Raw genomic sequence first — 13,759 nt, forward strand, 5'->3', positions numbered from 1 at the left:
TCAAACTTTCTTTTTGGGATAGTGTAGTGTTTTCATTAATAAAGGCTGGAATTTTGGTAATCTAAACAGTAAGCAGAAGAGTTAATTATAGAGCTTTGCCCATGGGCAGGAAAACATCTGGCATAACATTCTCTAGGAAAAATCCTGTTTTCTCAGCAGCCTGTTTTACTGAGCTGGTATTTGTGCAAGCCAGTGGGAATTTCCAAACAGAAACTGGATCACAGTCTATATACAGCCCCTTAGCTATCAAGACAAGTATTTATAGGGCTTATAAACACACCCCCCAAGAGCCCGTGCTGAGATGGGTACAGCAGTGCATTTTCTGTTAACTTCACTGCCACCTCTGCCTACAAAATGAGAATGGCAGCACTTTATTGTCCAAGTATATCCCCCTTTACGGCTGTGACATGCACCTGAACACTCGCCAAGCTTTCCTGGTGGGCACTGGCAGATGAACGGTCTCCGGTTGGCTTCGTACCCCACACACTGCATGTCCCCTGGACACGGCTTCTCTAGACAGGGATCGTTGGACCCTGGGCAGAGTGCTCCTGCAATAAGGTAAAATACTGTCAGGGATCCACAGTGCAAAGCATGATCTGCTGCAACACAGGAGTAAAGAAAGACAATTATTGATCGCACGCTTCAGTACTAGCAAAAAATGGCTTAATAATAATAACAACAACAAAAAAGCCCCAACAAACCTTCATAGAAAGGAACAGCTTTTGGGCAAGTGCACAGCAGAATGGCAATAGTTCTTTTCCAAAGACCATCCCAAACCCCATGGGAACAAGTATAAAAACAAACTATTATGAGCAGTAACTGATTTATAAATGTGTGTTGGTAACTCTTAGGCTATTCATTTTTCCACAAAGCTTCCTGCGCAGGGGTTTTAGAGATACAAGTGAAAAAAAATTGCTTGAAGCTACGCACTACTCTTCCCACAGCACACCCATGAGAAGCAAATCTAAGGAGGTAGAAATGGTCACAGCACCAAGCCTGTCAGAGTTTAAGAAACACTTGGACAATGCTCTTAGGCACATGATGTGACTCTTGGTGGTCCTGTGCAGGGCCAGCAGCTGGACTTTGATGATCTTTGTGGGTTCCTTCCAGCTCAGGATGTTCTGTGATTCTAAGCCATGCTAGGGCTACAGGGACACCTGGATTTTTCATTCTCATACTACACAGGACATGCTGCCAGCTTGATCATACAGCATAGGAAAACTTGTCCTCTCCCTATGCTCTTCCTGACATTTCTGAGATCTCACATCCCATCCAGCTTGCCCAGGCTACCAAAACCTGCCCTCCTTTTTTCTAATCTGAAGGGACAGAACTACACTGACTTTTAAATTTGCTTCAAATACTTGAGCGACACAATTATATGTAGGTATATAAAAAACCCCCTAAATTCTTTACATTCATCATGCTGAGCATGTCAAGGACTTACTATTTAAAGCCTGTCAATGTCAAAAGAATTTTCTGCATTTCACAGGGGTTTGGCTAAAACTTCAATGTAACTTATAAAAGTGTCTAAATAAATCTGTTTTGATTGCCCTAATCTTAAAGGATTTGCACACACTGTCTACAATAATACAAAACATGATACAACTATTGCTGCTTAATATATGAATTTTCAGAAATAAGTGATTTCCACAACAGCTAGCCTTATTGGGTTGCAATAAGGTACCTGGGAGATGTGGGGTCAGTTTCTACATTTGGGCATCTGTGTATGGCTGTTATGAAAGTAGTCTTCAAGTACAGGAAAAACAGGCACTCCTGCCCTTGCTTTTGTTGATCTGCAACCCCAGCATGAATGGAGGCAAAGGCAGTTGCTAGGAATGGACAGACACCTCTTCTTTTGTTTATCAAGTTAATTTATTTAAGACATGGCGGTGATGAATTTAATGATAAAAAGCACCTTCCTACCCATTGCTTTCTGAATATTGGCAGTTCTTGTATATTACAGGATCTATATTGTAGGACCCTTATCGTATTCAAAAACTAGTTTACTTTTGAGCACAATGTTTTATTTACAGTTTATAAAGGAAGGAATCAACCTGTCATGGAGTACATCTCCAAAAGTAATGAAAGAAAGACTCTTACTGCTCTCACACTTCTGTACAAGCCAAGCAGGGCTCATAGTAAGCATAGCTGAAATTACCTGACACTGTAAGTATTTTCTGGAAGATGAAAAATTACTACTGTGGCTTTCAAAGTGGACATGGGCTGACTACAAATATGGCAATTACTGTAAATGTCCTCCTTGATGTACAGCACAGTCAATTTAATGTTTAACATCCTCTCCTCCTTTATCAAACATTTGTTTGAGAGGTCTATGGAGTATAAGATTTACAGTACTGCCTGTAGCACTGTTAGAAAATGATGCATGGCAATCTTTATTAATCACATTAGTAGGTAACATTAACAGGAATAACAGCTGCAATACACAGTCACACTTTAGGCCTTACAGAATCAAGAAAAAAACTGTCATAGGGTTCTGGACTACAGATTTATATTTTATTTAAATGTAACATCTGTAGAATTTAACAGAGAATATGATGTTTTCTACACTTTGGTTTGTTTGGTTTTTTTTAGACGAAATCTCCTAATTTCTTAGAATTCAATGGCAAGTAACAATTGTTTCTGAAGTTATAACGGGTTGTTAAAAATCCTACAGGCTGCTTTGTATTTTCACCTTGGTTGTTTTAGCTATTTTAACTCATTCTTACATGACAAATACACAGTATTCTGATGTCTGCAGAGTATATCTCTTCTTTGAACAAACTTAAACCTTTTGTGAGGATGCAATTCAAGTGAGCCTCTGTGTAGCTGACAGACATGCCATTTGGACTAAAGCCCCACAGCTCGTCACTGTGCAGCAGAAAGAGGCACTGAGATTTCCAAATGTGGCTCTGCAAATTTTCATATCCTCTAACCTATGACTATATCCTTGACATGAAGCAATAAGGAACAGCTTCCTTTGTTATCCACCTCTGCCAGGTTTTTTTTTTTTAATCTGATTCAAACTCTGATTTATACTTTAGAGCCATTCTTTCACATTCAGAAAATATATGGAAAAGATCTAACGTACTCCGTGCAACGGTGGAAAGAACTGTTTATCCTGAACAGCCAAGAATACTCCTTCTGGTAAACTACAAGGAAACCAACTTTTTATTCATCCTGCTTCAGCAGGATTTCATAGCTGTCACAAAACTTTAAAATATTCAGACTTGTGAGAAGTGCTTTATGCCTGTCTGTATGGTTATAAGTACATAAGCTACAAATCTGCATTATTGCATTGCCCCAGCTAACACACATTTTCAGGCTGATTTCACAACTGTGTGCAGTAAAATTGTAAAATTGTTCAAGGTTACGTTGTCCACATCAAAGATTTACAGCCTGAGTTTAAATAAAATTATTCTAATGTTGCATTTCCACTCCAAAGAGCAGTCTATTTTCCATCCAATAAAACATTCAAGAAATATAGGTTCAAATTGATTTTTTTTTTCTAGACAGGTTCAGACAATCTACAGCATTCTCTTGAAACTCACATTAGTATTAATAAAAACTGTTCTTTACAAGGTACCACAGAAACACACGAGCTAGCAATAAGCAGTGCATGGCAGGAAAAGGTGGAATAGACCTACTTGATTTTGACATATCATCTTCAGTTTAATTCTCCAAAAGAAGATAAAAGTATTTCAATCTTCTAACCAATATACTGAGGCAGAAAACACTGTTCCATTGCAAGATGAGAGATTCATTTAATTCCTATTCCTTCAAAAAAGGAGCACATCTAGGATTGTAAATATATTTTGAAAATTGAGTGCTTCAACAATTTTAACTTCAGCCTTGTGATATTAGGTGGTTTTCAGCCCAGTCTCCTGAATCTGTATGAGTATTACAAAGATTCTGTTTTTCTCACTTAGAGAAAAAAAGCTTGAAAGGAGGGAGATTCCTGAAAGCCAGAGTTGCAGGAACATAGGGAGAAAACCTTCCTTGGACAAAGGTGACATAAAACAGACTACAGCCAGATCTAATCAAGTTATCTGCAGTTCTCTGTTCCCAAACACAGACCTTTTTGTCCAGTTTTCCTTGCCAGGAGAATTCCAGGCTCATTAATATGCATGTGTGTGTTTCCTGAAAACGGGAAAAGCAGTGTTGTACAGATAAGAACTGGGTTGCAGATGCCCAGTCCTTCCAAGCATCCAGGACTCTTTTAGAGGCAATGTGTGCTCTGTGCAGCTGAGGCCAAAAATCACCTCTGAAGAACAGGTCCTACACTAACAGCAGATCCTCACAGTCTATGATTTCCTTCTGTCAGAGCATTCACAAAATACTAAAAGTGGCTTCATAAAGTCTGAATTGCCTTGTTTCATGAGAAAGTGGCTCAAGGCTGCTGTTCTCTTGATTAAATAATGTGGATGTGTCTGCACTTTTGCAGAACACTCCTGGGTCAATTAGAAAAATTCTTTTGAACCATTTTTGGCCAGAACCATATTAAACATTTGAAATGGAATTCATCTCATCTAACCTTAGGGCATGATTCATCTGACTGATTTTACACATCTAGGGAGAGACATTATTAAAAATACCTCATTCTTCCTACTATCTGCAAATGGGGCCTGGAGTGACCAGCACAGATGTAGATATAGGCCCATATTTGTCAAGATTATTTCAATCCATTCCTCTCCCGTGAACATATTAATGCACCATCACTTTTGTAAGATTATAATGCAGGAGAACTCTAGAGCAAAGTAGTCCCAACAAAACCTGCTCTGCCCCTGCACCTTTGTCTCAACACAAAAGAATTACTTTGCATCATGAAAAAATATGGAATAGATTTTTGCCTCTGAAAAATGAGAATGCTGTGAGAAATGTTTTACAGGAATAATATTTATTCCATTCCTCCCACATTTATTTCTCCCAGCACTGACAGATGTTTGCATACCTCATGCCATGTGATGGGAGCTTGGTAATCGCAGAGCCCCTCTGGTCACGCTGACACAAACCCCAGTTTGTGACAATATTTTTCATACAAACACAAACAGATGAGCAAAAAATCTAAGGAGACAGTCTGTTATTGGAAAACGCTTTAGTTCAATCTTATTGATTTAAAAGCTAAGATTGATGCATGTGAACTTTTGAACTTACCCTTCCAGAGATGAGCTGCTGAACCTCTGAATTTCACCCACTGCCTACTTTACAGTCTCCCTACATTTTCACATTAGATAACTCTGTTTGCTCACAAAGGTAATCTAGGTAAGTTATGCACAGCTGGCATGCATAAATTGTGCATATCTGTGACATCTGCCAGTGGACAAAACCACTCCAAGTATGATACATATTTCAAGAATGAGTGAATTAGTACAAACTCAAGCTTTCTGAACCATAATTAAATCAGATCTCTGGAAACATATGCAGTATTTTAATGGATTTTTCATAATTCAAGGTATTAATATTTACTGGATGTGGAACTCTTTTAACCACAAAGGAAGTGTAATATTTTTATTACACTGCTAATGTCTTGCTAATGCTGTCTCATTAAACAAGCCAAAATAAATTTGTGCACTTTTTCCAGAATTGCTGCATCTGTGCATTTATTTATAAGAACTACTGATGGAAGAAGTATTGCATTTTTCTAACTCTTTTACTCTAGCTTTCATGAAAGCCAAACTACCCATACATTCTCTGTTATACTCTCACAAGTCTGTGTTATCTCCTATGTGAGAAAACATAGTGTGTTTACCAAAATATTTTCGGTGGCTCCTTTAATTAAAAACAGTAGAAGAGGATAAGCATTAACTAATGAGGAGAAGGCCCGAAGAATGAATTTTTGCTTCCCACCAAGGTGTATTATTTCTTTGCAAGTAACAGACACCAAGGTATTCACCTCTTTGGCAACTACACCTAACTTAGCTGCTCTGGACATTTTTTTCCTGCAAGGCTGTATGGCAGGCTGGAGGTGCTCAACCCCACCCCAAATTGTGTGGATCCCTCATGGGAAATCCCCACTTAGTGGCTCAAACAGGAGCAGTGGGAACCCCTCCAGCTTTTCAGCCGGACCACGACAAGCTGCCTGCTGCAAGTGTTCCCACACAGCAGTCTTCAAGGCCATGATAAATGGCACAGAGGCTGAGGATTACAGTCACTCCCAGAACCACACTGCCTCTCCAGCAGCCTGTCATCCATTTTGAGGATTGACTGGTAAATGACAGAAGAATTTGGAAATCGCTGTCCCAGCTGAATTTCTGTGCTTCCGTTGCAAGCTTGCTGTGCCAGGAGAACTGCTGGGTCAGAATTCTGCTGCACTGCAAAGTCCCTTTTTTGGAGTTAAGCTAAGGGATTATGAGGCAGAGGGAATAATACATCATTATTGACTTTAATAGGTAGTGAAATGAAATAATAAACAGTGAAAATTTTGGCTGCCAGAAAACCAATTTCTGACTGTGAGGACTATCACTATCCCCATGGAGATGAGGATTTGTGATTTCTTGATACAAAAGTGAGACTAAACTATAACTTAGAGAATATAAAAAAGTTTGGCAGATGGTGTTCCTGCACTGGCCCCTGGACCTGACTGGAGGATATTGCAGCATTGTCCCTTTTAAATCTGTGAAAATCTTTTACTTCAGAGCCTTTCATGTGCAACAAAATGCTGACTATTGTTATGATAGGTATGTCTATTTCAAACTTATAAGACTCTCACTTAAAAAGTGGACAGGTAGTCTGCCCTTGAATGTACCTCAGATAGAGAATCGTGGTATTTTTTTCAGCATTGAACTTCTTTGCCACTATTATCCATGTGCCACAAGAAGAAAAATGATTTCTGGTTAAGTTTTATGCAATTTATGCCTATTTCCATCCCCACTGAGGTCAGTGGTAAAGCATGAAGCCCTGCTGACTGCTGCAGAAACAAAGGTTGGTTATTGAGGGATATGGCTACTGAATTCTTGTATTGCTCTGTGTGTGTGCGCATGTGCGTTTAAGATGAGGCAGACTTAGATGTATTGATTTTACAGCAGCTTTTTTCTCTGCTCTTAAATGAAGTGGAATGAGGAGCAAATAGCCTGGCAAACAAAAGAAACAGACCCAGTATTATAACTGCCTGAGGTTTTATAATCCAAGTGCAGAACCATACAGAAGCTTGGCTTACGAGTCTCTTTGTTATATGCCCATGTGAAATCTCTGCCAAAATGTGGAGCAGCCCAAAACTCACCCTGTCCCCTACTGCAGCATTAAAGGTCAGGAAAAGTGCTTGCTAATAAAATACTTCATTGGTTTCTATGGCTGTCTGCAACAACGGGACTGAGAAAGGCCTTTCCACCTGCCTGGCTTAGGTCAGGGTGCTTTTCCTTGGAGACTGCTGGTGCATTGCTGGAGACCAGGCTGCTCTGCTGTGGTCACAATCTAGGTTTATTCCAGTGGTGGCACTAACTGACTGGGAAACTACACCCCTCCCTCTCCTCACCCTTCCTCTCCCACTCCTTCCCCTCCCTGGAAGCTGGCTGATGGCTCTGATTGTGGAGCCTCCAGGAAAGCGGTCTTTGTCGTAAAAGGCCAAAGTTCATAAACTTCCATTTACATCAGTAAACACGAACAATTCTTCCCGAGCCTGAGAAATCAATTCCCACAACACATCAACCAGTCGTGCTTTAGTGGACTGAATTGAAATGCCCCTTCTAATCTGCATCAGAGGAATAAAATGGATCCTATCGCATAATGTGCAGCGATGGGAGGGGAAGAGGGAGCAGTACTCACCATTGCACATGCAGCGCACATTCCTGTAAAAGCGGGGACACACAAAACTAATTCGTGCCGTGCTGTAAGTCATCAGGGAATGTGAATCAATAGACAGACTTTGCTCACAGTGTTGTTCCTGACAATCCAGTCCGGAGCAATTTTTCTCCAAGATAGCAGAAATACGAATCACATTTTCCAAGTGTCTCCTCGCATTGGTAAGCTTCTGAATCAAATAGGCAGGCTTATAGAAACCACCGCTGTGCATCTGAACGGCAAACAGCATGTCGAGCTGGCTGCTGCCTGCCACCGGCTGAATGCTGATGATGTGCAGGCTGTCCTGCTTCTGGGAGAGCACCGCGTTGCGCAGGGTGCGCCTGAACCCGTGCATGTGGAGACCCACAAAGTCTTCCGGGGAAACGTTCTCAAAGCGGATGGTGACCGTGTTCTGCAGCATTTCTTGCAGCAGCTGCTCGACGTGGACCACAACATCGATGGGCACCTGGAACCGGCCGTCGCTCACAGAGACATTCAGGACGTACTTGCCGTTATCCAGCCCTCCAAGGGCGATGATCTTCCCATCGTGGCTGTTGACCTTGAACAAACTTTTCTGCTCTGATTTTAGCGTGTATGTGAGGACATCGTACACGTCCTGATCTGTGGCATGGATTTTCCCAATGACTCCCCCCGGAAAATCGTCTTCCATGGTGACAATGAAAATCTCCAGTGGAATGGCGGTCGGTTTGTGAATGCTCTCTTCAATAACCCTCACCTGAACATACGTATGGGAAACCTGCTGAGGCTTCCCAGAGTCCTTTGCCTAATGTAATTTAGAAAAAAAAAGTAGAAAAAATACGAAATAAAAACACACATGGAACACAGCCTGCAACCATAACTTCTTGCTCTGTATATTCTCACAGCATCAGTAATTCTGAAAAGAATTTCTCAAAAGAACACTCAAATGCATTTGCCAAATATATATGTAAAGAAGTGTCTCAGCCATTTCTAGCAGTGGAACTTACAAGTGCTTTAGGGAAGCACTGATCTCTAAGTGGATTGCAGAGAGAAATGTGTCAGTAGAATGTCTCATTACTCAAACTGAAATGTTCCCAGGATCCCACAGCTATCACTTGTCATCTTCACAATGGAGACTATACCAACAACGTGATATATTCTGCTCCAAACACAGTTTGGGCTCACTTCTACCCTGGAGAAGAGACTGAATTTCAGTAAAATGTCAGCCTTCTGCATTGCTTGGTGTGCTCCAAAGCACTCCATACCTTTCTTAGCTTGTATGGATGTGAGGGAGTTCAGAATTTTTCTACAGCATTACATTCTGCACTTCTTTACCTGAAGCAATCAAGAAACATGCTTGACATAAATAAAATTTATCATCCTCCAAATATGAAATAGGTGCTTGTGCTGTTACCAATGAGAAAATATGAGAGCAGCACTGCATCTGGAAAGATGACTGGATGACCCAGAGCAGGTATTATAGCATCATTTGCACTATTTTTATAGGAAGCAAAAGAGCAAGTATGACAAAAATCCCAAGGCCATCTTGACAGAATGGTGTGCAAAATTGAATCAGGGTCCTTTCCTACAATAAAAAAAAATGTTTTATTGCAGTCCCTATTATGATACACTGCTCCACACATTTATTTGCTTCAGAGAAGAACAGAAGACTAAACTGGCACTAGGCAGAGATGTAGGACATGTTCAAAGATCTTTGTGTTTGGACATGGGAGGAAAATTTACAAGCTGAAGGAAAAAAATGGGAGGATGACAACAGTAATATGGACACTACTACGAGCAGATTAGTAACTCTAAGACACTCTGAAATTCATTCATCCTCACTCCTAAAAGAGATCTGTGGAATATTTAAAATAATTTTTTATATGTGTGCACAGAGAAAAGATTAGGTCTCATTCCATTTTCTACTTTAACATTAATTCTTAATAAACCAAATACAGTGGAGAAACCTGGTAGTGGAAAATATAAAGCAGCACTCTAGCACATATGGATGGAAAGAAACATTTCTATGGTTTAAACACAACAGAAAACTATAAAATATGTTTTCACTGCAGGAATCCCTGAAGAAAATAATACTGGGAGAAATCATGTCTCTGCAATCCAACAGCATGGTTTTCTGAGCATGTTGGTGCACCTCAGACATGGTGGTCTGTCTAATATTTCATTTACATGAAATATATGGATCTCTAAACCTGGAGGATGCTGCTCAAATTTAACTCTCATGCCCAGTTTTGGCTACACTAGAACTCCAGCTAGCAAATGACCCTGAAAGCAGGATTTTTTACTATTAAGGCATGGTAAGAAAGAAAGAAAGGTGATGATTTTTTATTTCCCTACAAGGCTAAAAAATAGGTTTCAAGGATATTACATGGCAAACTTGTAAAACTTTGATTTGAACTGTTAGTTAGCATCAGAGCCTATATTTTGTGAATTGTAACCAACAATTGCCTCGAAGGATGCTACTGCTGTGAACATCATTAAATGTGCTTGTAAAGGAACTGACAGGCTGTGCTGAGAGAGATCAACCCCAGCAAAGCAAGTCGAGGAAGCAAGAATTTCAGACACAGCTTATGGGACCCTGACTCATTTCAGTGAAGAGGTTCATTCCCTAGACCTGCATATTTACTGAACCCTAATACATCTTCTCTGACAGACCTGAGAAATGTGGACAAATTACTTTTGGATTTACAGGTTTTGGCAATCAAAATTACCCTGGTTACAAAGCTCCTCAACGATCATTCTAAAGCTAAGTTTGAGCTGGACTTCTATTGCATGTCTTATTTTGACATTCTTTAAAAGCTAAGTTGACCTTGGAAATGTGATTTCATGAATTCTTGGAAGGCTTCCAAAATTTATGATTAAATTTATGACTTAAAAGCAGAAATTATTTTCATTCCTAAAGCAGTATTTTGCAGTTGCTTGTTCTGGGGTGTATTTATATGTATATAATGCATTTTTTCTTATTTTCCTTCCTTAGCTACAGAAAAAAAATGATGAAAATCTTAAACCATAACGGTCGCTGCTCAGAAAATTCATTTCATGCCGAGGAAATTGGAAAGGTGGCTGGCTACCTATTTATATTTATATGAAACCAGGTTTAAGAACATCAAAGAAAATATTCTGCATTGTGCATTTGCAAACTGGAATGTGTGGTATTTACTCGTAGAATACAGCTCATTAAAAACAACCCATACAGGCAAAGTACAGGTTACCTACCACTAAGAAATTTTTTATTTCAGTGTAGAGTGTAGATGTAAAAATCAAGCCTTACCTGCACGCAGAGCACATACTCAGTTGAGACCATGTGCTTGAAGATGACTGCAGACCTTAAAACGCCATGAGGGTCCAGTGTAAACTCCTCCTCTTCATTGCCAGTGAGGATGGTGAAGGTAAAAGGGGGGCCATTGTGAAAAGAGTCTTTGTCTGTCACTACCAGCTGCAAAATGCTTGTGCCCACTGGTTTATTTTCCTTTACACATATACACAGCGTATAAAGAAAAGGATTAAAATGATACATGTTGCAACCATAAAACAACACATTTTTCTATTGTGAATATTCAACTGAACGCTCTTTGCCCAAGCTGGCATTTCACAAGCTGAGTTCTGCTGACACCGTTTACAGCCCATGGACCAGCGGCAGAGATGAAGGCACCCACCACACCTCCAGGGCCTGCTGGGCTCTCTCTGATACAGGACTGACTAAGAGTCAAGAATCACACCCAGAGCAAGGCATAAAGGAGTGTGAACTTAGAGCAGACATTTTGAGGTTGGAGTACCTGGTGCAGCAGGGATGAATGCTAAAATGTGTGACAGATGCTGTGGTTAAGGAGCCTCAGCAAACAGAAACTTACCAAAAGACTCAAGAAAGATTTGTTTATATTTTTCTTTAGATAAAGATCACTTGATACATGTTTTGCAGATAGATCATCAAAAGGTACTTAACTGAAACCAAATGCCCGTGCATTTTAGAAGTCAGAGAAGTTTTTGATGTGCAGGATAAACTTACTTGAATTACAGCTGTGTAGTTAGCTGGAGTAAACACAGGGCTGTTATCGTTCACATCAGAAATGTCCACATTGACCGTCACAGAGGAAGACAAAGGAGGGGTACCACTGTCTCTTGCCTGGACAACTAATGAATAACCAGATATCTGAAAAAAGGTGAAAACATTGAATCACTGTGAAAACAGTCCTAAATTTTAACCCAGGTTCTTTACATTGCACCACCTTCCATATTCTAAGGAAAGCTGTTTGGCCTCATTGCCTTCCCGCTCTTAGTATAACATTATCCTGTTTATCACCACGTTGTGCCCCAACTTCTGTTTTATAAGGCAAGCAATAAATATAACAGCTTCATTGTATTAAAATAACTGTATCAGATAAAGCATTCCTGAAACAAAGGGGCAGACAGAAAACAAATGACAGATAATATCTGAACTCAGCCATTAGTCATGTAAGCTTACATTTTCATCTCTCCTAAGTGTCCGCTGGGATAAGTGACCTGATTCTATTTATCTTACAGTTGGTTTCCAAGATATTATATAAATTGCTTATTAGAGCCAGTTTGACACATACTGTTTCTAAAGCGGCGATGGAGAGCCAAGAAAAAGTTCACAGGCAGTTGGCTTAAACACACTGGAAAACATTTGGGAGTATGAGGGACAACAGTCTCTGTAGCAACAGAATACTATCCACCACTCTGCAGAAGATAAGTGGGCTTGAGTCTGCTTCTTTGCAAGACACAAACAGCGCAGTGCAGGCAGTTCAGTGCATCATCCACAGGCCCTCCACACACATATGTGCCCGTGTGTGAGGTGTGAGCATATGTGACAACTTGCAAAAGCTCTGTCTATGCACAGTTTATGGGTGACAGTTGGATTTTCTGAACTGCATCCTTATGTTGGCTTCCTTAGGTCTTACAACTGCTTCTTGCTGTATATTGCTCCTTGCTCCGCAGGGAAAGCTGCTGACATGTCTGCCCCTGAATCTCCCACAGTGGAGCAAGAGAAGGGCGAAACATGCCAGATACAACACTCTGCTCCACCCTCCCAGTGCAGGGCTGGAAAGGGGAAAAGCATGCTCCTGCAGAGGGGAACAAGATAATGTTCAAAGGGCTTTTTTGAAAAGGGCGTGGGAGGGAAGGAAATCCAAATACATTTGGAAAATGACAGCTTTTTTTGTGGTGGGAAGGAGCTCACACTGAGCACACAAAATAAGAAGGCTCTTCTGGGATGTGGGATCAATACAAAGCAAAAGGGAACATATTTTTGGGGGGTTGTATGGAGGAGATAGACTGTGATTTGGTGGGGCCAAAGTGACACAGGAGGGAAGAGGAATTCAGAACTATAGAAAGTAAGATAAGTAATCTCTTTTTTAACCATAATTTCCACTGCTAGCTAAAACCAGAGAGTTTTGTAGAATCTTTCCAAATTTTTTTCTTCTGTGTTTGCTTTCATTTCAATGTATCCCAGAAAGGTAGATGGCAAAAGTCATGGTCTCCGTGTGATTACAGCTCTGGAAATAAGTTCCCTTAAACCACTGAATCCTGGGAGTCAGCACTACCTTTGGGGATCTACAGCAGATGGGGCATCATATATAATTTTTCCTGAAGGGGTCAGAAACACCTGTGTCTAGGAAATGCGCCAAGGAAGCAAAGAAAAAGGCAATATCACAGCTTATTTTAACTGAGGGAAACCTTGGAAAATGCAGACCTAACACAGCTGGCATTACACATGCACACTCTAGTGAAGGTAAGTGTGTGTGTCTGAATGCAGCCGCACATGACTGAACTTCAGAAACTTGAAAAAGTCATATTAAGGAACTCAGCCTGTGCTTTTATTACAGTCAACTTGTAACATGCACAGCCATTGTTACTCCCCTGTTTTAGACAGTCTGTGGTAAAGTAATTTTACCACCAAACATGAACAATTTAATCCTGCTTTTGTGAAAATACTGAAAGGGGTTTTTGCCACTGTTTTAAGTAGCAGGTT

The 13,759-nt window shown here is 40.4% G+C and overlaps 1 protein-coding gene across 10 annotated transcripts in view; it reads right to left on the reverse strand.

Annotated features, from left to right (window-relative positions):
• FAT3 (FAT atypical cadherin 3) overlaps positions 1 to 13,759 on the reverse strand; it is a 398,570-nt gene that overhangs the window by 35,858 nt on the left and 348,953 nt on the right. For 9 of the 10 annotated variants that reach the window (XM_064409542.1, XM_064409543.1, XM_064409548.1 and 6 more), the window contains 4 exons: positions 11,777 to 11,920; positions 11,042 to 11,239; positions 7,759 to 8,557; positions 414 to 548 (listed from right to left, as the gene is read on the reverse strand). In XM_064409542.1, coding sequence (XP_064265612.1) covers positions 414 to 548; positions 7,759 to 8,557; positions 11,042 to 11,239; positions 11,777 to 11,920 — 1,276 coding nt within the window. Of the gene's footprint in view, positions 1 to 413; positions 549 to 7,758; positions 8,558 to 11,041; positions 11,240 to 11,776; positions 11,921 to 13,759 lie in introns of those variants that run through there. The other variant, XR_010356488.1, reaches the window with a different exon arrangement.

This window comes from Passer domesticus, chromosome 2 (assembly GCF_036417665.1).
Source record: "Passer domesticus isolate bPasDom1 chromosome 2, bPasDom1.hap1, whole genome shotgun sequence".
NCBI lineage: Eukaryota > Metazoa > Chordata > Aves > Passeriformes > Passeridae > Passer > Passer domesticus.